We start from the raw sequence: 18,230 nt of genomic DNA on the forward strand, positions 1-18,230 counted from the left end.
CTTGTCAATGTCCCCCGGCTGGGACCGAGAACTGGAGCGCGAGCGAGAACTGGACCGTGACCCCGGGGGAGACCGGGATGGTGATCGTCCCCGCGCTTCTTCCTCCTCCTCCCCTGACGGCTCGGGTGTGTTTCTGTCTTTGGTGTCTCCCTCTTCATCGCTCAAAGCAATACGCCTATTACCCGCCCGAGGTTTCGCCTGAACGTCCCCATCCGAATCTGAGCCGAACAAGTCATCCATGGCCTCTGTCTCCGTCTGGAGTTGGAAATGCAAAGCGACACACTTGCTAGTCAGCACGCATTTAAACCGGTTATATCATAAAACCGGTTGAATGACCGGTCCAACCATACTGGAAACCAACTTCCCATCGCTGTGGTGTTGAGCCTATCCTCAACCTCACTCGCGGGACACTTGCTCTCGTCAAGTGTCGTATAGACATGCCAATTATATGATGGTAGCCCTTGAATGAAAGTAACATCCGGCATCAAACATTTTCAATGATAACTTGAGCAGTATTGATACCCAGTCAAGGGTTTAACTGACTGGATCGCAATACAGATTGGAGCGTAAAGCTACGGTTCCCGTCACGACTGTTTTATAGACTATCACCCACTATGTACTCGTTCGATGTCTTTCCAATTCAAGACTAGAAATCTTCCTCGTTCTCCTTACTTGAAACAGGCATCAATGGGCTCCTAGCTGTCCCAAAATGTGCAGCCACTTCATGTATGCTCTCCTTTGGTGGAAAAAAGGCTGGGCCAAGATACCTACAGTGAGATATCATTACTCCAGATACTGTACACATTTTGAATCGTAAAAGGATGGAAGCATTTTTCTATAAAAGGAGCCAATCCATCAATCAATGATCGATCGTACACAAGAAGCACCAGCTGTTCATCAATTAAGCAGCTACACTCACGATGAAGCTCTTCATTGCCCTCGCTCTCCTCTTCTTCGCTCTTACTCAGTGTATGATGTCTTTATCGTCGTTTACTTTCCGGGTGCCTCCTCATGCTAACGTTAGTTGTCAATATAAACCCCGTGCGACTTGGGCAAGAAAGAGGTTACATGCAGAAACGTACGCAGGCAAGAAAAACTAGATCGTGATGGGACTCAGACCAGAGTAATCAGTCAGTCACATGAGTGTCATGTGCCTTGATGCGTCATCCAGCACAAGATCAACTTTCCCCAGCAGAATGTTCCTAGTCTGAAAAAGACATATTCTAAATAGTTTACAAAACGATAGATAGTATGGACCACGCAACGATACGGGCACTGAAGAATGCACTCCGCAAGGATATGAGGAAAAGACTAGCGCAAGTGCCAGCAGACATTGTCAGGAAGGAATGTGCGTAGGCAAAAAGGTCGCGTACAACCACCGAGCGTTGGTCTCAACCTAATATTTGTTCGAGTTCAGCCAATATCGTCATACAAAAGCTATTTGCAATGAAAGAATATCAGCAAAGTCGAAATATTAGCGTGTACATTAGTATGCCCTCTGGAGAAGTATCAACAACGGAAATCATTAGAGATCTATTTGATAAAGGTAAATGCCCAATATCTTCCAGATACGGGACACCCTGGACTCATCCATTTTGATTTGGAAAGGCAAAAAATGCTTCATACCGAGATGTGACGGTAACGTAATGGTAAGTTGGAACCAGCCCTTATACGCCTTATCATTCCACAAGTAATAAGTACCACTTCAGGAAATGGTACGGTTGGTTTCTTGGGACGACTACAAAGCACTACCAACCAATAAGTGGAATATTCCTGAACCACTCTTGGACGAGGCAAGAGAGAATGGTAAGCATCCTGAGCATTACATCACTGCGAGGCGTCTCGGTCTCACCAATTTGGGATCAACAGCCTTGCAAAGTGAAGGACTGGACCTTGTTATTGTACCAGGTAGTAGACAGATGATGTTGGGATGAATAAACTAAGCTCATTATCTTGTTCCATCTTCATAGGACTCGCCTTTGATGGAGAGGGATGGCGTATGGGCCACGGAAAAGGGTGAGGATCTTCCTTATTTATTCTATATGCTACTCAGAGATTGATCGGGTTACGTCTACAGATACTACGACCGCTATCTTCGAAAAGTCGCGGACTGGTCCGCATCAGCAGGAAAACCACCACCAATTACAGGTATGTCTCTCAACGCAGGGAGTTCCCATACTGCTTCCCTGATTCTTGCGCAATAGTGGCGTTGGCACTGTCTGAGCAAGTTATCGAATCGCCTGTCCCACGGGAGTCCTTCGACCAGAAACCGCATTACGTGATTACACCGACAGGCGTAATTGAGTGATCCTGTCTGCATTTAAGTGTTTCCCAATAATATATACAATGATTCCCATCCCTACTCTTCGTCATCGTTCGAAACATCCGCATCTTCATCGGATGCATCAACCCACCCTTCCCCTATTGCAGTACCCAGATCTCTCAACGCTGACTTGTACACATATCTACGATCTTTTTCAGCCACGCCAACAGTATCCGGTGGGGCAGATCCTAAAACAAAGTCTATGAGCCAATACCCTTCTGAAGGACTTATCCTCTTCGTTTACCATACCAACGATGTCATCGAACGCCGGTGCGATTGCACATTGCTCATCTGTCAATTGCTTTCCTAAAATCCAAATCTCAGTGTCTGGTCCAGTCAAATCTCGTCAGATTGTAGTACCTTTTGCTGAAGGTAAGAGATTCCGCATATATTCTTGGGCCAGTATTCCTGAAAAAGCGCAAGCTCATATCATTAGTAATTTCCCACTTGTAAAAAGCTCTCCTGACAGATACGTACCCAGAGCGATCAAAGCCGAGCCATTCATGGAGTAAAACATATCCTGCAGTGTCCCATCTTCAAATAGGGGCAAATGTTCTGTATCAGTATTGTACAACTGAGAGGAGTACAGGTGGATGGCGTCCAAGAGCTCCTTTAAAAAGCGCCCGTTAGTACATTGCCCTGCGGTAGTCAAGCGTCCATTCACCCACAGAACTCGGCAACCGAAAACGGATGGAGTCTACAGAAAGCCCCAATCAGTATTCCCTTCCAGTGCTTCTTCCAGACATTCAAGTCAGGTAAGTTACGCTCAACTCGCACCAAAATTTGGATTGTTTTGTGAAACGTCTTGTTGGTCTAGAACGGCCGTATCTATATCTTCCATCACGATCCTTTCGGCATCTTCAAGCTGGCCACTATCTTGAGGTCTAGTCATAATTCGGTTGAAACATGCAGTGGATAGCATCCAAGTGTGTGCGTGTTCTTACCTTTCATCATTTGGCGCATTTGCAAGATTATCTGCTTCTCGAGGACCTTCATGGTTTTCGGAAGCCTTTCCACCGTGATGCAAAGTCAAAACAGGTAAGGGCTGCCCTCTGTCAGTGGGCAAGCCTTCCCAATTGCGGACTAGTGTATTGAAAACTTGACGGCCTTTTAGTCCATTCTCCATGGATAGGCGACTGTACGTCGCGACTCTCCCGGCAACTTTTCGATCGCCCACCCTTCTTGTTCTGGAGGCATCCCCCGCCACAAGAACATCCACACGCTTCTTCCCCAGAAAAGCTCGACCATCTATTGCAGCCACGCCCGATGATCCTTTTCTGGTCGTGGACGTTATCTTTGAAAAGTGGCATGGCCGGTTCTGTTCTTTGCAAAAAGTGCAAGGTACATTCGCAGGGCTCCCGTCGCACTTGATATTGCCATTCCTCGTGCGACACCTGTCGCACATTCGTTGGCGCCTCCGCGCCCGAGCCATGGTGTTATGCCAGGCAATGCCAGTGGATCATTAGCGTGCGATCTGCTGTCCAGAAAGCGGATCTTCACAACCAAGACTTACGTACAAAGCGCAGATCACCAGTATGACACGTGACAAATGTCAAGGTGACTATCCCACATATTTGGAGGCACAGTAATGCTGACAATTTTCTTCCAGCCAGAGTTTGTAATCTGTAGAAGGGGCGAAACGCCTTGAAAAGGTCCTTCTGCAGTTGTCAAATTTCCTTTGAAAATCAAAACAAAAGGTGAGCGTCGATTTGCATTCGAGGGAACGAACTGACGATGGAGCGTGGTGAAAGGAATGGCTTTGTGCTCTGCCATGGGACTGGAAGGGCGATGGGGTTGTAGCGGACGGTGTTCATGTGGAGGGCATTGTATCGTTGGAAGCGGGAGGGAAATGAGGCGAGGACAATTGGAGGGGAGGTTCCACCGTCATGCTTGGTCTAACGCCGTATATGTGGTCGCTCTCCTCGTTCTTTAGGAAGACAAAATGGGTCGCCGTCCCGCTCGTTGCTACCGCTACTGCAAGAACAAGCCGTACCCCAAATCCCGGTACTGCCGTGGTGTTCCTGGTGAGTAAGACATTGGTGTTTATTTCTCAGGGGAATGCGAGGAAATGCGTATTTGGGGTTTCAAAGTGGAAGCAAAGTGGTATTACTCAATGAAGCTTTGTGAGGATCGGCGGCATCCATGGCATGTGCTGCTGACATTGGAAACTGCGGATGCTTGTTATTGCGTTCATGCTGACAGATGTTTTCCTCAATAGACCCGAAGATTCGCATCTTCGATCTCGGTCGGAAGAAGGCTGGTGTCGATGAGTTCCCTCTGACGGTTCACCTGATCTCCGATGAGCACGAGCAGATCTCCTCGGAAGCTCTTGAGGCCGCCCGTATCACGGCCAACAAATACATCGTCAAGATGGCGGGTAAGGATTCGTTCCACATGCGTGTCCGTGTCCACCCCTTCCACGTCACCCGTATGAACAAGATGTTGTCCTGTGCCGGAGCCGATCGGTGAGTTTACGTGATGTTTCGCATGTGATATTTGTGAGATCTAATTGGCATCCTGCTTGGTACAGACTCCAACAGGGTATGCGTGGTGCTTTTGGAAAGCCCCAGGGTCTGGTTGCCCGTGTCAGCATTGGTCAGGTCTTGCTCTCTGTCCGAACCAAGGACAGCAACAAGGCTGTTGTCACTGAGGCCCTTCGTCGTGCAAAGTACAAGTTCCCTGGTCGCCAAAAGGTGCTTGTGTCCAACAAGTGGGGTTTCACCAAGCTTTCGCGTGAGGATTACGTCGCTGCCCGCCAGGCTGGTATGCTTCAACCCGATGGTTGCTATGTCAAATACCTTGCGGAGAAGGGCCCCCTTCAGGCTTTCTTCGACCGCCAAGAGAGACTGGCCGCTTAATTTTGGCAAAATATTGTTGTAACCAATAAATATGAGCACGTTGTCTTCCTCGTAAATGCATCGTAAATGTTGTGATTTTTGTGAAATGCTCGAAGGACTGAGCAGAGACCCAAGAATGGGTTGAGCATGACATAGCTTCGTTTATCTAGCCAGTTGTTGCTGTTTGTTTATTAAACTATAGAGTGGCCTAAGTAGGTTCCTATCGCTAGATAGCTGCGAATGATGGCAATGTCATCCACTATCCTATCTACTGCCGTTGTCCATGCTTCCAATCCTATTCGATTTCCCTTTGTGACAAAACTACTATCAGATTTCCTATGTCCCCGGATGTATCAAGGTTCTCAGCAACCGGACCTGATGGACTGGTCGTTCACCCGCCGTGCAACGTTGATATGAAGACTATCGTATCATCGTCCTTCAGTACATATTCAAGCTCCCCTTCCAATTCCCAGTCCGCGTCATTGATCAATACCAAGATTCCGGGGCGTCTACAGGAGCAAGAATTAACTGAGATTCCAGGCAATGTAAGACTGATCTCTGTTCGGGTCCTTACACCGTGTCTCCTTGCATGAATAGTTCAGCGCGCTCGCTGAGCAGGTTGTCACGCATCCATGGTAGAAGATCCTTGAGGGTTGCAAGGGCTGGAGTAAAGGTATCTGGGAGAGTCACGGTCTTTTCCTTTTCGTTATTGAAGAGGAGTTCCATTCCTCCACTAGATCAGAAAAGTAAGCCAGGGCACATGTTTCTGGGACGATGGGAGGATCAAGTAAGGTACTCGTAGCCTCCGTACGCACCTAAATTGGAGATGTATAGTGAGGCCCATCGACAGTTCAATCTCGTTGGAAATCCAAAAGATCTCAGAAGAATAAAAACAAGGCTGTCAGGATGACGGTATCGCGTAGCCATTTCAGAGATTGCTTACGTCGCCTTCAATCCGCTCACCTGACGGCCGTGGGTTGCGGTTCCACCATTACTGAACACCATTTTCGACGGCAATCCTCAACGTACATTTATAACGCAAGGGCAATGGAAAACCAGGAGCAAGAGACTATCCAGCTAATTATAGACACGGATGTTGGTATAGATGATGCTACCGCCATCTTGGTTGCTCTGCAGCATCCAAAAGCTGTTGTAAAGGTACGATAACGGTCGTCGTTTGCAAATGTTGCACCCTGGAAGTCGTCAATCATAGAGTAACTGTATTATAAGGCTTTCACAATAGTTGACGGTAACGAAACCGTGGTTTCAGACGCTGATCTCTCGCCAGATCTACATGCTGATCTGGTTCCACGCAGGCAATGTCGACATGCGGCAGGCAGTAGAAAACTGTAAAACACTCCTCTCAGTAGCCCATCGAAAGGATATTCCTATTTACCCTGGAGCAGACGGTCCCCTCGTTCGTGGTATTGTCAAAAAAGAGCTGTGGCCTGGTCACGGCACCGACGGGTTGGGAGGCATCACGACTCATGAGGTATAAAGGGTTTATCCTCAGCATCACGCACGCTCTTGCTAACTATCCTGCAGGATTTGACATTGCCTGGCGCACACGATATAAAGGAACAGAAGGAACACGCCGCGCTTGCGTTGATTCGAATGGTCAACGAGAACCCTGGTGTTTATTCGATTGTGGCCATTGGACCATTAACGTGAGTATCATCCGTCAACCATCCATTTTTCGACGGTCCTATAAATTGACTCTTGGTAACTTCAGCAACATAGCTATCGCCATCACGATAGATCCGACTTTTTTAACAAAAGTCAAGTCTGTTTACATAATGGGCGGATGCTTGTTCGCAAAGGGTAATGCCAATCGAGCGGGTGAGCATGATTGTGTGCTACGATGGCCTCTGCCTCATTAATTCTTACACATGTTCAGCCGAGTTCAACATTCATTGTGATCCCGAGGCGGCCCACATCGTTTTCCATTCATCATCACAACTCTCCACCCCATCCAACCCTCCCAAACTCACCCTGATCACTTGGGAGCTAACGGTTGAACATGGCTTCCCATGGTCATTCTTTGACTACTTGACTCAGACTGCGCCAGTCAATGAATACGGAAAATTCTTGCGAACGGTCACAGGCTGTGCCGAGTCGCTTTCAAGAGCACAACACGAACTTCTTGCTGGTGGTCCTGGCCCCACCGTTCCGACCGCCGTACTAGTCAGCAAAGAGCAATTGGGTGTCTCTACGGATGCGGTTACGGGACAAAAGACAAGAATTAGAACACAGCACGAGGATTATTTGTACGGCGCCAACTCGTTCTTGATGTGAGTCTTCCGACGTTGACTGTGTTTGACTGGTCACAAGTTGTCTCTAATTTCACTTTTTGTAGGCCGGACTTATACGCACTGGTTGCACTTCTCGATCCCTCGAGTGTTACCAGTTACAAAGATTGGGACGTTCAAGTAGAGCTTCACGGACACCATACAAGAGGAATGACGCATATGGATTGGTGGGGTGCTTCACCGGTGCCGGGGCCCAACGTGCGGGTTGTGCTCGCAATGGATAGGGAAAAGGTGAAAATGATGTTGGAAAAGTCATTCAAGACTGGTTTCTAGACAATCATGTGGACGCCTAGAATGCATGTAATGGTTGTCAGAACGGCCGAATCTGGCGATGTAAGTACATCTGGGACTGTTGAACTGATTTGCCAGATAACGATGTGCTTTATGGACTCTATTTAATAAACTAGAGAGAGATGCATTAAAGCTGCAAATGTCAGGTGCCAGCTCTTACAATCCACATCCATCTGATTTCCCTAGTCTAACTTTGTATTAGTTATGCCCGGCTAAGTGCAGACAATCTGCGGAGGCGCCAATGATATCAGCTGACAAGTTGACAAGAAGGCACCGATGTCATGTACATACGCTTCCTCCACAAAGGTGTCGGATCGTATTCGGTTCTGATCCACACCACTTGGCCGCTGATTTGACTTTTCCGCCGCGCCAATGTTTTTCATTGCTGTCATCGCATTCAAAATCATGCCATGAGCAGAGTATCGAGAAACCTTTATTATGACGTAGGGGACTGTCTTACCTGCGTCGTACTGCTCCTTTGTTATCCAACCTCGCCCAGTTACATCAAATATGCGAAACAATGCTTGTAGGTCGCCTCTCGTAAACAGTATAAGGGATTGACCTCTAGCCTAATGACGCCAGTGGTTAAGGCATTGTCGACGAAGAAAACTCTATCCTTTGTGTACCCTTGCACTCCGCATTTCCTCCAGTTTCCGGACCATGAACTCTCTTGGGTCATCTGTTAAGAGCGACGTGTAAAGATCAGTCTTATTTCATTATAGAGGGACCATACATCATGATTTCAAGACTGACCTGGTTGCTCGTAAAGACACGCACAAATGAGTTGCTGAATAATCTGCGGTACTTTGTTCTTGTTCAGATACTCGGCTGCTTCACGGGAATGTTCTGATACAGACGCATTTCCAGATTTCGTGCTTGTTAATGATGGCATGGTGTGCGTGCTATTGATCGGTTGACAAAAGGTAAACGCTTTGTGAAGGACGTCGGGAGTTGCTTTGGTAAGATGATCACGTGTCAGGCTCACGTCACGCGTTTTGCGACGATCGCCGCAGCCCAACCCAACCTTGAACTCTTTACTACCGACTGACCACGGAGGACACTCGAGTGATAGGAGGTTGGTACTATTGTCATCGCCTTAGCATAAAGGCTATTTGTAGTTTGCTGCGTAGATACTGATAGTGTTGGGGAGTGGGAACTATACTGTTTGACAAAAGTTTGACATGTTTTGGAGTTTCCGTTGACTTTGTGTGAAGGTAACCGCCAACCGCAGCAGGGCTTTTAGGCATTTTGGCAAACCTAGTATCCCGAGGATAACAATGACGGTCATCAGAGATGCATCACATGCCGGGTCCTGGTACTCTGGTTCAGGTGCGCATCATCTTTTACTAGGCACTGTGTCCGTCAAAAATTGAACTGCTAAGGCCATCTATTCATTTTCTTGGAACATTAGGAAAGAGACTTTCAAGCGAACTTAATGGCTGGCTGGCTCAAGTTCCTACCTCTGGCAGTGATGGGTCGTTGAGTAATTTTCCTTTGCCTATAACAAAGTGTAGAGCAATCATTGCACCGTGTGTGTCATATGGGATGTTGTTCGAAACATACGTTATGAGCACATGGGGCTGATCTCTCGTTTCCGCAGACATGCTGGATACTCTTACAGCGGACCCGCTGCTGCATATGCGTACAAGTGCGTCGATGTAGAGCCCATGTAGGTGTCGCACAAGCATGGTAGTCATGGCACGCAAGCTTAATCTGCCCCGGACTTTTCATCTGCAGCAAACGAGTTTTTGTACTAGGGTAAGGAACTGAATATAACGTTTTCGGAATCAGAATCTCTTTCTAATATAGGAGCGTCCCTTTTTGTAGTCCGAGCCATCACTTCTATCTCGACGGATGTGCCTTGTCACAGTGCGACGAGTACGAAACACCTTTGGGAAACTTGAAACTTGACAAGGATGGTACGCGCCGTCCAATAAGCAAAACAACCTGATGCGTTCGATTAAATCTGGCCCATCGCTCGTAAGTTATCGCTAAGCTCAAAGCGACTGGAGAGTTCTCCTTGATGAGTCAGCAAGTGGATGAGGATGAACACAGCATTGAAATGCACATCCCTTATGTGTACAAGATTTTTGAAAAGTACGCTGATACTGAGAATGGCACGAACTTCCTACCCGACTAATGAGACTGTTATAATAGAAAGCAAGAGCCGTACACCATTGTACCGATTCTCGTCGGTGCCATTTCTGCAGAAAAAGAAGCAAAGTTCGGTCGACTGTTAGCATCTTACCTCGCAGATTCTCAAAATCTGTTTGTGGTTTCCTCTGACTTTTGTCATTGGGGCTCACGGTTTTCTTACACGTACCAAGGAAATGGGAACAGAGACACCCCAATATATCAATGTATTGAAACACTCGACCGTGAAGGGATGGAGATCATTGAAACGATCGACCCAAAGAGTTTTACGGCATATCTCAAGAAAACTCGCAATACGATTTGCGGAAGACATCCGATTGGCGTCTTACTTAATGCAGCAGCCATACTGATTAATGGTCAGACTGAAGATGAGGACACAAGCGGGAAACGGAAGAAACAAAAATCGGATGGCGCCGATAACATCGCCGGGAGAGCAGCTAACGGCAATGGTACCGTAAAAAAGGCAGAGATCAAGTTTGTTCATTATGCTCAGTCTAGTAAGGTTACGAGCACTCGTGATAGTTCCGTGTCGTATGCTTCGGCGTATCTGTATCTTGATCTGTAGGGATTTTGTATCATTGCGCCCAAGATAAGACTGGGCGGCGTATTTGTTAGTAGCCTGATTCAAGTATAGCCATATTGTTCAGTTGAAGAGTTATGTTCCTCTTTACTTAATGAGAGCCTTTAAGTAAGGATCAGTCCCATCTATTAAAACATAATTAATGTTTTTTAATCTGCGGTTTGGACCGCACTGGCCCCCTCAGCGCCTTCTGGCTTCGTCTCCCACGGCTTTCTTCTTGGTGCTAAATGACTCTCACTAGGAGGAGCCTCATTGATCTTATTCGGTATCGTTCGTATTCCCGGAACTTCCTCCCCTCTTGCGACCATCTCGCAAAGTTCCTGAAAGCTGCGTGGATATTGGGGCTCTGAAACTTTCTGTTCAGAGGGTTGCGGTAATATATCGTTCTTTTCCTCCTTCTCGCCTGTCGAGCTTTGGCTGGCTACAGTTGGCATTATGTCATTGGACATATCCGGAGAGGGAGACGCCGAACTTTGGTCAGTTTTCCACTTTAGATATTGTAGGTAATTTATCGGACGAAAGAACCTATCAATAGGCGAGCGGGAGTGGTAGTTGTTAAATCGAATACATCTAAACGAAGAAAGCTCCAGATGCCTTACTTGGAGTAATAGAAGCATTTTGCTTTCTCAATAGCTTCCTCTTTCTTTGCGGAATCGTCATACGATTTCGTCAGTATGGACTGTAAGCCTTGCTGGAACCGTTGGTCCTTGTCCCAATTGTAAGCAGTAAACTCTCTAAAGATGGCATCTGGAGATGATGATGTGTGAGACTGAGTGGCCGACATGTCTGGAGAAGAAAGGTTTGAAATTCAAAAGCTGCATCATCATCCAAAGTATGAATGACTCACGCGATCAGGGCAATTTGAACTTTGGAGATCACCAGAATTGTTTCTTTGGCGTCTTCTTTGTTGCTCTCCAACTACCTCAAACTCTCCAAATCATGTTCACTGGCATTGTTGAAACCATGGGGACGATCGCAGAGATTGTCCCAATGGATACCACCTCGTCTGGTGGAGGTGGTTTCTCCATGACCATTGGTAATGCCGATGTGGTCCTCTCAGACGTGCATATCGGCGACAGCATTGCGGTGAACGGTATGTCCATCTCATTAAGCAGGGTACAGCCCACTTGGAATCGATCCTTAAGTTTGCGTACCATAGGTGTATGTCTGACGGTCACAGAGTACAATGACGCTAGGACTTCATTCAAAGTAGGCATTGCGCCAGAGACCATACGGAAGACCAATTTTGGTCTGTAAATGACTATGATGGCTTTCTTTAGACTATTTGTTAATGCCATTTTTCAAATCAACAGGCGATCTGAAGACTGGGGAGAAGGTCAACCTTGAGAGAGCAATGTTGGCGAGTACCCGGTTCGGTGGACACTTTGTTCAGGTAAACTCTTGAGGGTTTCCAAGACATATCTGGCACTGTGATTGACCCGGCTCATTGCGGATAAAGGGGCACGTTGACACAACAGTGCGAATACATTCCATAACACCTGACCCGCCAAACTCACTCATAATGCGGTTTACCGTACCCAAACCATCTGAAACTGGCAACATCGATTATCTGCGGTACATCATACCGAAGGGTTTTATCTCGCTGGACGGGACATCGCTAACAGTCGTCGACGTTGACAATGCCGATCGCACGTTTTCTGTAATGTTGATTGCGCATACGCAACAACATGTCATACTCCCTCAAAAGAAACCTGGTGAGAAGGTGAATGTGGAGGTAGATCAAGTCGGCAAATATGTCGAGAAAGTGGCGGTGGGAATGCTTCAAGGGAATGGGGAAGGAGACAGCGTCTTCTCTGAGATGATAAAGAAAATAGTAGACGACCGCGTTAAACAACTACTCTCTGCGACGCAATAGTGGTTGTATGCATCATTACTACGGGAATGCGTATCTATTTTACGAACGCCTATGTGATAAGATATTCATACTTTTGCTATCATACATTCAACTTGTTACATCAAAATCTCATTGTGCTGGCTTGCTTTGATATCCTTGTGTGGCAAAACAATGCAATTCCGAATCGCAATCTCGTCTGCAATGGTCACGTCCTTGCCCAGAATCGTAGCAGAAGGGATCTTGTAACCCTTGACAGTGGTATTCAAGGCTGTACTCTCCCCTGGGGCGCCTTCTACACGCGACCAGCTTCCCACCTTCGAGTCCCAGCCGATCACAGAGTTTAGAATACACGAGTCATTTTTGATCTCGACATTGTCCAGCAGGATGGAATCACGCACACGCACACCGCGTCCAATCAGAACACGGGGGCCAATACTGACGTTAGGTCCAAGTCTGGCCGAGGGGTGGATGATAGCAGTTGGGTGAATGTAGGCGGGTTGAATCACTTCTGCAACTCCCTCGTCCGCTTTGTTCGTGATGTCGCTCAAGGACGGCTTGGGTGCGTTAGACAGCTTTCGTGGCGCGGTATGGAAGAAGTGCTGAAGATACAACCGGTTCGCAGGGATGACTGAACTCCCTGTCTTGATCTGCATCCAAAAGTCTTTGCCAGGCACACACACGTACGCGTAAAGCTTCTTGGCGGAGGTGAGCAAGCTAAGAACTTCTTGCTCAAGTTGAATTCGCTCTGATCCGCCTCGGATAGTAGAGTCGTCGATGCCCTGCTCCTCGAGCTTAGCTTGCCTCTGATCTATTGCCGCCCGCACCACCTCAAAAATCTCCTTGCGGAAGAGGTAAATACCACAGGAGATCATGTCCGAAAGGAAGGACTCTGGTTTTTCCACAAAATGAAGCACTTCGTGGGTTTCTGGATTGGCGACTACACATCCAAACTTTGACACCAAAGATCGGTCAACTCTAATTCCCAAAATCGTGCTCACACCCTGATGCTTCAGGTGAAAGTCGAGCATGGCCTGCAATGGGAAGGAGGACGCGATGTCGGCATTGAGAACAAAGATTTGGTCAGGATCTCCACGGCTGATTTGATCACGGAAGTGGAAGAGACCGCCACCTGTACCAAGTGCCTGATACTCTCGTAGATATCTGGCGTTCACAATTTTTCAGTTAATACAAGCATGTCTTGCTGAATATCACCAAAGAGTCAAATGAGGCACTAACCTAATGGGCACATTTGGAAATTCCATTTGGATCTCTGTCAAGAACCGATCAAAGATGCTGTTCTCAAAGAACCCAACAATTAAAATCTCCTTCATTCCAGGGAGCTTCGCGAGTGCCGCCACATGATGGAAAATCATTGGGCGTCCAGCAATTGGAAAGAGGGGCTTCGGACAGTCCATCGACAATGGTCTAAACCGAGTGCCCACCGACGGGCCACCAACAAGGATGACTCCTTTGAGACTTGGAGTGGTCGCCATTAGATAGGAGGTAACAGTGCTGTCACGATAAGATGGAGTGAATTTTCACGTTCCTTTTCAAAAAGCCTGGCGTCCAACAAGCAGATATCTGTCTGGCCAATACGCTGATTCGAAACATCGCGCACTTACCAAAGAGTGGACGTTAGCTGTGGAGGTTTGATGAGAGATGGCAATTTGCAGATGGACGGTGAAAGCTGCCGTCGCGTCAGGGCAAGTCTTACACGTGCAGCCGCGCCACATTTGGACTACCGGCCGCGCATTGGTTTTTGGAAGAACTCGCCAACGCAATTCGCAAAACAAATGACACCGCCAGAGATCGTTTCGCCTTCGTTTATCCTGCGAGGACACACCGCACCCGTCTTGTGCTTGGACTTGTGCTCTAAAGCGACGGCCTCCAAAGTAGCGTCGGGGGCGGAAGACGGTACAGCGAGAGTTTGGTAAATATCGGTAATGGGCTGTACTCGGGTACACCTTACTTATTAGCCTCATGACCAGGGACATTGCTACGGCCAAATGCGTTCGAGGCTTGAGGGGGCTTGAAGAGAATACTGAAGTGTCAAGTGTTTGTTTTTCTGGGGACGACCTGCTGTATGTCGCTGCTGGCCACCAGGTACCGCGAGACATGTGGTCAAATTTCTGAAGCTTGGTCTGCTAACATGCAAGTGTCCAGGTGCGGCTATTTGACCTCAGAAGTCCTGGCCTTGTTTTGAACCAATCGACTCAGATCGGTGTTTCTGCAGAGGATGAAATAAATCATGTATGCTTCATGTCAACTACAGCCCGTATATGTGAAAATTCAAGAACTCAGTGCCCGCTGATGTAAAAGAGTACTAGATCGCCTTGAACGAGAAACGAACCTTTTTGGCGACAGCTGACGATAGCGGACATGTAACCGTGACGGATCTACGCACAACTCGAGTATTCAAACGCTTCCGCCAGCGTCATGAAAACGTATGCACTGCATGGCGTGTCGTCAAGGGCTTCCTGCCGATTTTATGTTGAAGTACCACCTTCTTCTAGTTAGCCACATGCGTTCGATTTCAGCCAAACAGATCTTGGGACGTGTGGAGTGGGGGAATGGACAGCACGCTAATTCACTGGGATTTTTCGAAAGGCTGTCCTGTCGAACAATTTCCTTTTGGTAATGTCTTATTGTATTGCTATTGTAATAGTTTTCAAGCTAATCGGATGTCGTCAGCTACATCTGAACAATCGCAAAGCGCACAATCTGTCAACCCTCCCTTTGTGCATTCCCTCGAGTTTTCACCTGATGCCCGTTTACTTGCGGCCGGTCTTGGGGATGGTTCGGTAGCACTCCTCAATGTCAGTGGCAAGAAAAACGCCGATGCAGAGCGATCGACGCGGAAAGGCAGGTCGAGTTCTGCTTTGAAAGCTCGGTTAATGGATGGGCATAGCTGGGCTGTTAGCGCTGTGTGAGTATGGTGTCAGTTCACAGCCTGGCCTGGGACTCTGTATTCACTTGATTCTCTGACAGAACATTTCCACGTTGTGAGCGGGGACCACTACTATCGGGGGGAATTGACGGCAATATTGTACTGTGGGATATTCCAGCAAGCGATGGAGAAGGGGAAGGCGTCATTAAGCGGCGCTTGCATATAGGACGTAAAACTAATTGCCTAACTTCAGCATTTTGCTCTGCTCGAGGTTCTACAGAGGCAGCAAAGGACTCAACAAACCAGGCCGACGAATCGTTCCTAGTCTTTGGGGGAGGCACCTTGCTACCGGGACAACGCATAACAGACACCGGAAAGCGTTCTGAAGGAGATATTGACGTGTTTGCAGTTTCATGGCCTGGATCAACGTGACTCGGGATTTGATGACATTTAGTATCATCCATCTGCTCTTGTAGAGTGGCATTTTACGCATAGCAGGAACTCGTCTGATGCATACCAATGCAAGTGGCACATGCCCTACTACTCTAGTTCTCCAGATTGAGAGATAGAATCCTAGTCTATGTACAAGTGTGCTAAAAACAAAATCCCCTTGCCATTGGCCTTCGCCACTCCATATGCCAGCATATTGTATCCCAAACGGTATACTCGTTTAATGAGCAGCTTAGCAGGATATCAATTACTCTGAGTATCATCGTCAAAGAAGTCCATGGATGTATCGGGAGGACGAGTAGCTCGGGATACACTATTCGATCGAGCTACCCGTTGTCGTGATAAGTCTCGTTTCGGTCTTATCATGCGCTTGCGTGGCGATGCCCTGTTCGGTTCCAGTCGCGGAGCTCGAGGTCTCACGACGGATCGTGGTACGGAAGAGTCAGTCGATCCACTGTCATCATCAGAATCTTGTACTTCCGTAATTCGGGGCCCTGGCGGATTCTTTGGTCGTACTTCTGAAGTGGTATTGGCTAAATTTAATGCCACTTGCCCCTACGGGTATCTTTAGAATACTAGAAAGGGACGTGAGCTCCAACTATGCATGGACATACCGAAAGCACCGCTTGAATGATCTTGTTCCGGATGGTGTTAAATGCAGTTTGTCCCCATTGTATGACCATCTGTCTTGCTGCTTCTTGCGCCTTTCCCATTGCGCTATCAATCTCTGGTTCATGTTTTGCCAATGCTGGCTGCAGAAACTGATTGTACAGCACGAGTGATCCCTGAGCGTGTATTGAGGGAAGTAAATTTCAAGTCGCCAAGCCAACAGAAGAATTGGAGTCTTACCTGAGTGTAAGGCAAGACCAACCATAAGATAATAATGAGCTTTAGCTCATAGTACAATGGAAGCCTGACGTAATTCGAATGACGACAAATCAGTAACCCGCGCTCTGCGGTAGATTTCCTATTTGACTCACCAAAATAGAAGAGTATCTCCAGCAATCTCCAAGATGGTGAAAAAGCTCATCACGATCCAATGTATGAGCCATCGGTCTAGTGCTCCTGCGTCACGGGCCTTAACAGCCTATATGAGAGAGTATCACTTAGAAATCCGACCGTTTTGAGAGAACGAGTGGGATCCTTTTCGACATACCTTGTATGAGAGGTAAGCAGGATACAGATAGCCTGCGAGATTCCTATACAAAGCCAGGGTTGAGCGACGTTTGAGGTCCCACCATGATGCTGCAAGCACACATACCCGACAACACGCGATAAATAATAAATGACAACCATGACTACCGCAAGACGACCTTGTTTACAGCACCCTGTTGTTCGAACCCACCTTGCGTGGCGAACATGAGGGAACTCAATCCCACGATGGCTACTGGAGATGGGGCGGACGGACAGTGGTGGCTTCGAGGTCGGTGCGAGTTGGGCAAAGTTGGTCCCAATTTGGTTCCATCTGCGGACTTGGATGCTTAGCTCATGATACACGTGATTTAGTTTTTTTTTGGTTTTCAAAAGTCGCTCGGCCATCTTTTTGTTGAGCATCTCTTTAGCACTGATTTCATATCCCATCCCCCACAGGTGAGTTTATCTCAGTTCTGACAATGATGTGTGGTCGTCTGGGCGTACTCGCGCGCAGTGTAATGATTGCACAAGTTATATCCATTCTCTGACTGGGTCGCTGCCTTGCACCGCTTTTTTGGGAACGTTGGGATGAGGTTCTCTTATTTCGGCTTCCTCCTGGAAAGTTGGGGCATGGTGGGACGGGGTTGTTGAGGGGAATCAAACTTTAGAGGTGGTGGTAATTTCTGTCTTGCCGATTGTGGGAAGATGGGGATTTTCCCTGTCTCAAGAGTAGGTTCTTTTCGTTTTCACCTTTGTTAATGGCTCAAAGACGATCTTACGGTTCTGAACATTGCGCGGGGATCCCCAGTTGACCTTCTCTGCACGCTTCAACATGCACTTTTCCTAACTCTCCTTTTCTGGCGACGTTTAGAGCCAATCACAATGCATTTGATGTACTATCTTGACGAGAGTGGCAAGCGTGTCTACACGCTAAAGAAGCTCACTCCCGAAGGTTCTGTCACCAAGTCCGCCCATCCAGGTTTGCATTATGATGGATTCCGTGTTTTATTTTGTTAAGAGTACTGACGCAGTCCAATCTTCTAGCCCGCTTTTCCCCAGACGACAAATACTCCCGCCACCGAGTAACATTGAAGCGCCGATTCGGATTGTTACCCACACAGCAAGCGGCAAAAACCTCGTACTAGCGTAGCATGAACTCACCATATATGCGACCAGTTTGGCACGAGCGGGGACAAGCACAGGATCGTGGATCACCAGCGCTCGACTGATGACATCGACTGCTGGACGCAGTCCCGCCAATGAGAGTAGGCTGAAACTCTGTTGGGGTGGGATTCTTGGCCTGTCCCGCTTGGCAACGCTTCTTTTGTACTGTATTACTTGCATTTGATTGTATTTTTTTGTAATTAATTTATCATCAGGCTGAATTATTCCTGGTGGGCGGATGGCATC

The 18,230-nt window shown here is 47.6% G+C and overlaps 13 protein-coding genes across 13 annotated transcripts; 7 read left to right on the top strand and 6 right to left on the bottom strand.

The window, feature by feature from the left end:
* The first annotated feature begins 1,208 nt into the window (after positions 1 to 1,208).
* SPPG_03999 (5-formyltetrahydrofolate cyclo-ligase) lies at positions 1,209 to 2,362 on the top strand. The gene is made up of 8 exons (XM_016752248.1): positions 1,209 to 1,348; positions 1,418 to 1,546; positions 1,609 to 1,649; positions 1,710 to 1,806; positions 1,870 to 1,908; positions 1,971 to 2,016; positions 2,078 to 2,148; positions 2,205 to 2,362. The coding sequence occupies exons 1-8, from the start codon at positions 1,252 to 1,254 to the stop codon at positions 2,306 to 2,308; spliced, it is 624 nt and encodes a 207-aa protein (XP_016608938.1). The 5' UTR covers positions 1,209 to 1,251; the 3' UTR covers positions 2,309 to 2,362.
* On the bottom strand, positions 2,017 to 3,815 carry SPPG_04000 (uncharacterized protein). Its single transcript, XM_016752249.1, has 7 exons — positions 3,268 to 3,815; positions 3,101 to 3,207; positions 2,992 to 3,020; positions 2,801 to 2,933; positions 2,684 to 2,731; positions 2,573 to 2,629; positions 2,017 to 2,511 (listed from the first exon to the last, which is right to left on the bottom strand). The coding sequence occupies exons 1-7, from the start codon at positions 3,753 to 3,755 to the stop codon at positions 2,360 to 2,362; spliced, it is 1,014 nt and encodes a 337-aa protein (XP_016608939.1). The 5' UTR covers positions 3,756 to 3,815; the 3' UTR covers positions 2,017 to 2,359.
* A 105-nt stretch (positions 3,816 to 3,920) lies between these two features.
* SPPG_04001 (60S ribosomal L10-like protein) lies at positions 3,921 to 5,288 on the top strand. Its single transcript, XM_016752250.1, has 4 exons — positions 3,921 to 4,020; positions 4,257 to 4,347; positions 4,542 to 4,788; positions 4,854 to 5,288. The coding sequence occupies exons 2-4, from the start codon at positions 4,266 to 4,268 to the stop codon at positions 5,179 to 5,181; spliced, it is 657 nt and encodes a 218-aa protein (XP_016608940.1). The 5' UTR covers positions 3,921 to 4,020; positions 4,257 to 4,265; the 3' UTR covers positions 5,182 to 5,288.
* Positions 5,289 to 5,317: 29 nt separating this feature from the next.
* On the bottom strand, positions 5,318 to 6,051 carry SPPG_04002 (ubiquitin-related modifier URM1). Its single transcript, XM_016752251.1, has 3 exons — positions 5,976 to 6,051; positions 5,735 to 5,893; positions 5,318 to 5,669 (listed from the first exon to the last, which is right to left on the bottom strand). The coding sequence occupies exons 1-3, from the start codon at positions 6,002 to 6,004 to the stop codon at positions 5,552 to 5,554; spliced, it is 306 nt and encodes a 101-aa protein (XP_016608941.1). The 5' UTR covers positions 6,005 to 6,051; the 3' UTR covers positions 5,318 to 5,551.
* On the top strand, positions 6,031 to 7,900 carry SPPG_04003 (uncharacterized protein). Its single transcript, XM_016752252.1, has 7 exons — positions 6,031 to 6,318; positions 6,391 to 6,409; positions 6,477 to 6,652; positions 6,706 to 6,827; positions 6,893 to 6,999; positions 7,058 to 7,451; positions 7,517 to 7,900. Exons 1-7 carry the CDS (start codon positions 6,067 to 6,069, stop codon positions 7,740 to 7,742), a joined length of 1,296 nt encoding a protein of 431 aa, XP_016608942.1. The 5' UTR covers positions 6,031 to 6,066; the 3' UTR covers positions 7,743 to 7,900.
* SPPG_04004 (uncharacterized protein) lies at positions 7,831 to 8,672 on the bottom strand. Its single transcript, XM_016752253.1, has 5 exons — positions 8,514 to 8,672; positions 8,387 to 8,439; positions 8,221 to 8,329; positions 8,052 to 8,145; positions 7,831 to 7,987 (listed from the first exon to the last, which is right to left on the bottom strand). Exons 1-5 carry the CDS (start codon positions 8,650 to 8,652, stop codon positions 7,963 to 7,965), a joined length of 420 nt encoding a protein of 139 aa, XP_016608943.1. The 5' UTR covers positions 8,653 to 8,672; the 3' UTR covers positions 7,831 to 7,962.
* A 113-nt stretch (positions 8,673 to 8,785) lies between these two features.
* On the top strand, positions 8,786 to 10,629 carry SPPG_04005 (uncharacterized protein). The gene is made up of 8 exons (XM_016752254.1): positions 8,786 to 8,835; positions 8,992 to 9,089; positions 9,172 to 9,289; positions 9,361 to 9,429; positions 9,498 to 9,518; positions 9,588 to 9,679; positions 9,746 to 9,857; positions 9,918 to 10,629. Exons 2-8 carry the CDS (start codon positions 9,038 to 9,040, stop codon positions 10,477 to 10,479), a joined length of 1,026 nt encoding a protein of 341 aa, XP_016608944.1. The 5' UTR covers positions 8,786 to 8,835; positions 8,992 to 9,037; the 3' UTR covers positions 10,480 to 10,629.
* SPPG_04006 (uncharacterized protein) lies at positions 10,556 to 11,312 on the bottom strand. The gene is made up of 2 exons (XM_016752255.1): positions 11,094 to 11,312; positions 10,556 to 11,019 (listed from the first exon to the last, which is right to left on the bottom strand). Exons 1-2 carry the CDS (start codon positions 11,276 to 11,278, stop codon positions 10,644 to 10,646), a joined length of 561 nt encoding a protein of 186 aa, XP_016608945.1. The 5' UTR covers positions 11,279 to 11,312; the 3' UTR covers positions 10,556 to 10,643.
* A 37-nt stretch (positions 11,313 to 11,349) lies between these two features.
* Positions 11,350 to 12,494, top strand: SPPG_04007 (riboflavin synthase, alpha subunit). The gene is made up of 4 exons (XM_016752256.1): positions 11,350 to 11,587; positions 11,654 to 11,743; positions 11,808 to 11,887; positions 11,954 to 12,494. Exons 1-4 carry the CDS (start codon positions 11,434 to 11,436, stop codon positions 12,368 to 12,370), a joined length of 741 nt encoding a protein of 246 aa, XP_016608946.1. The 5' UTR covers positions 11,350 to 11,433; the 3' UTR covers positions 12,371 to 12,494.
* Positions 12,355 to 14,022, bottom strand: SPPG_04008 (uncharacterized protein). The gene is made up of 3 exons (XM_016752257.1): positions 13,972 to 14,022; positions 13,586 to 13,861; positions 12,355 to 13,510 (listed from the first exon to the last, which is right to left on the bottom strand). Exons 2-3 carry the CDS (start codon positions 13,840 to 13,842, stop codon positions 12,466 to 12,468), a joined length of 1,302 nt encoding a protein of 433 aa, XP_016608947.1. The 5' UTR covers positions 13,843 to 13,861; positions 13,972 to 14,022; the 3' UTR covers positions 12,355 to 12,465.
* A 103-nt stretch (positions 14,023 to 14,125) lies between these two features.
* On the top strand, positions 14,126 to 15,878 carry SPPG_04009 (uncharacterized protein). Its single transcript, XM_016752258.1, has 7 exons — positions 14,126 to 14,279; positions 14,338 to 14,452; positions 14,513 to 14,599; positions 14,677 to 14,793; positions 14,863 to 14,983; positions 15,041 to 15,275; positions 15,338 to 15,878. The coding sequence occupies exons 1-7, from the start codon at positions 14,143 to 14,145 to the stop codon at positions 15,666 to 15,668; spliced, it is 1,143 nt and encodes a 380-aa protein (XP_016608948.1). The 5' UTR covers positions 14,126 to 14,142; the 3' UTR covers positions 15,669 to 15,878.
* Positions 15,619 to 17,130, bottom strand: SPPG_04010 (uncharacterized protein). Its single transcript, XM_016752259.1, has 6 exons — positions 16,948 to 17,130; positions 16,843 to 16,885; positions 16,667 to 16,773; positions 16,536 to 16,599; positions 16,301 to 16,471; positions 15,619 to 16,241 (listed from the first exon to the last, which is right to left on the bottom strand). The coding sequence occupies exons 1-6, from the start codon at positions 16,980 to 16,982 to the stop codon at positions 15,930 to 15,932; spliced, it is 732 nt and encodes a 243-aa protein (XP_016608949.1). The 5' UTR covers positions 16,983 to 17,130; the 3' UTR covers positions 15,619 to 15,929.
* A 106-nt stretch (positions 17,131 to 17,236) lies between these two features.
* Positions 17,237 to 18,223, top strand: SPPG_04011 (H/ACA ribonucleoprotein complex subunit 3). The gene is made up of 3 exons (XM_016752260.1): positions 17,237 to 17,276; positions 17,692 to 17,799; positions 17,865 to 18,223. The coding sequence occupies exons 2-3, from the start codon at positions 17,703 to 17,705 to the stop codon at positions 17,963 to 17,965; spliced, it is 198 nt and encodes a 65-aa protein (XP_016608950.1). The 5' UTR covers positions 17,237 to 17,276; positions 17,692 to 17,702; the 3' UTR covers positions 17,966 to 18,223.
* The last annotated feature ends 7 nt before the right edge of the window (positions 18,224 to 18,230 follow it).

The sequence above is a fragment of the Spizellomyces punctatus genome (assembly GCF_000182565.1).
Source record: "Spizellomyces punctatus DAOM BR117 chromosome Unknown supercont1.6, whole genome shotgun sequence".
In the NCBI taxonomy this organism is placed as follows: domain Eukaryota; kingdom Fungi; phylum Chytridiomycota; class Chytridiomycetes; order Spizellomycetales; family Spizellomycetaceae; genus Spizellomyces; species Spizellomyces punctatus.